The sequence below is a fragment of the Acyrthosiphon pisum genome, chromosome A1 (genome assembly GCF_005508785.2).
Source record: "Acyrthosiphon pisum isolate AL4f chromosome A1, pea_aphid_22Mar2018_4r6ur, whole genome shotgun sequence".
NCBI classification, from domain to species: domain Eukaryota; kingdom Metazoa; phylum Arthropoda; class Insecta; order Hemiptera; family Aphididae; genus Acyrthosiphon; species Acyrthosiphon pisum.
Genome location: NC_042494.1, coordinates 165510545 through 165512677, shown reverse-complemented (window position 1 = coordinate 165512677; position 2133 = coordinate 165510545). Strand labels below are relative to the sequence as shown.

At 30.8% G+C, this 2133-nt stretch overlaps 1 protein-coding gene across 1 annotated transcript; it reads left to right on the top strand.

The window, feature by feature from the left end:
* Positions 1–409: 409 nt before the first annotated feature.
* LOC115033917 lies at positions 410–2110 on the top strand. The gene is made up of 2 exons (XM_029488774.1): positions 410–822; positions 1066–2110. Exons 1-2 carry the CDS (start codon positions 583–585, stop codon positions 2101–2103), a joined length of 1278 nt encoding a protein of 425 aa, XP_029344634.1. The 5' UTR covers positions 410–582; the 3' UTR covers positions 2104–2110.
* The last annotated feature ends 23 nt before the right edge of the window (positions 2111–2133 follow it).

The following is a 2133-nucleotide window of genomic DNA, read 5'->3' as shown; positions in this document are numbered from 1 at the left end:
TTTCCTAGGTACTACTGCCAAAACAATTTCGGATTCCGTAATATAATCTAGATCGACATCCGGAATCCTTGCCCGTGCATTATCTTCAGAGCTTTGGTCGGTGAAAACTTTTGTTTTGAACTCTAAGCCATTTTTCAGCATACAGTTTAAGGCCAACTTTTACCGTGGCAACACAATCAGATTTAGTCGTAGGTACGTCTTTATTACTATTATGGACAGTGGCATTAAGATACCTAGCAAACACGTTACGTTGGTGGAACTATAATAAAATTGTAGGTAGGTACCTATCTATAGTGATGTAAAGTTGGCATTGTATGATTATTATCAATATCGTCCAATGAACTATTTTGCGAATGTTGACAATCACCAGCACGGGGCTGCTCTCTGCTATCTCGTCCATATAAAATTATGATTCGGTTATCGTCGCCATAATAGAGAAATTCCGCTATGAGCGCCACATATGCGTTCGCCCAACAAAATCGCAACAACCGTAAAAATACGTGAACATTTACTATTAGGTACTAGGTATATAGGTAGTTTATTGTAAAATTTTTTTATATTAATTTAATTTCATTATTTATCATGCCGGGACACAGGTGCATCGTACCAGGATGTAAATCTGGTTACGACTCCTGTGTCAATAAATACCATTTTTTCACTGTCCCAAAAGATCTGGCTAAACTTGAACTATGGAAAAAAGCTATACCGAGGAAAGAATTTGTATTTAAACCAAGGCAAGTGGTTTGTGAATTACATTTTCACGAAGAAGATATAATAAGGACAAAAAAAATTACAGACATAAATGGGAAAATTGTCGTAGAGGTATTGTACCGCTAACTAGTCGAGACAATTTATATAAAAATATATAGTATAATAACATTTAGTAACTTTTTATTTTAGTATTAGTTTAATTATATTTAATTATGAGATGGAGCCGCTAATGTACATACATTTTAAAACTTGATTATTTACTAGTGATTCATATATTTATTTTAAAATCAACTTTTTATGTGTAATATTAGATATCTATAATTTATTTACCTATTATTGGTTTGTCCCCCACAGGCGCCATATAAAATTCCTCGACTTAAAGAAAATGCAGTGCCATCAATTTTCCCAAACTGTCCAAAATATTTATCAAGGCCATTAAAACATAGAAAACCACCATTATTGAGAATAAATCCTGATTATATTAAAAAAAATAATAATCTGATTAATCAAGAAAACATAATTACTGTTCAAAATAATATCCAACTATTGTCATTTTCTAGGATTCAGGAAAATATTAACAGTATAGTTATTCCTAAAGGCTGGAGTACACATATTATTGAAAAACAACTCATAATGTTTTCTTATTACTCTATTAAAATAGAAAAACAGCCAACTTACATACCTACACCATTTATATTTAAAAGAGTTTGTGTAGGTATTAACTTGAATATTAAATGTTATAAATTTGGCCTGGAAAAAATATGTAGTATTGCAGAATTAGAAGAGTTAGTAAAAACATTTGATAATTCAAGTATTTGCAGTGGATTTAAAGTAGATGACGATATTCAAAGTCAAAAAACCTTCATTGACTTGGCTGGTACACAAAGACACTTCATGTGCCAATATATTTTGGAAGGTTCTAAAAAGTGTGAACATTGTACACGTGCTGAACGAAGTCTTAATCGCCAAAAACTAAGATTGAAAATAAATAATACCCCACATAGAATTAGACTTTTAGTTAGCCATAGATATAGGAATCAACTACAACGACTTCGCATGAGACACAATGTTACAAGAAATAAGAAAAATCGAACCATGATATTAAATAAAAAGTTTAAAAATAATATTTTTAATTTACAAAAACAAATTTCAGAATTAACTTCTATTAGCCTTGAAGAAAGATTGCTCAAAAATGCAGTTCCAAATAACCAACGAATTGCTTTGCTTCAAATTTTATCTGCATCACAAGTCAATAATAAAAAAGGATGTAGGTACTCTGAAGATTGGTTGCTATTATGTATACTGTTTCATATGCGTTCTCCTTGCGGTTACAATTTTATTAGAAATCATGATATTATGCCTTTACCTTGTGTAAGGACCATAAGGAGGTAAATAAGTAATAAGGTTTTTTTTTTTAAATAT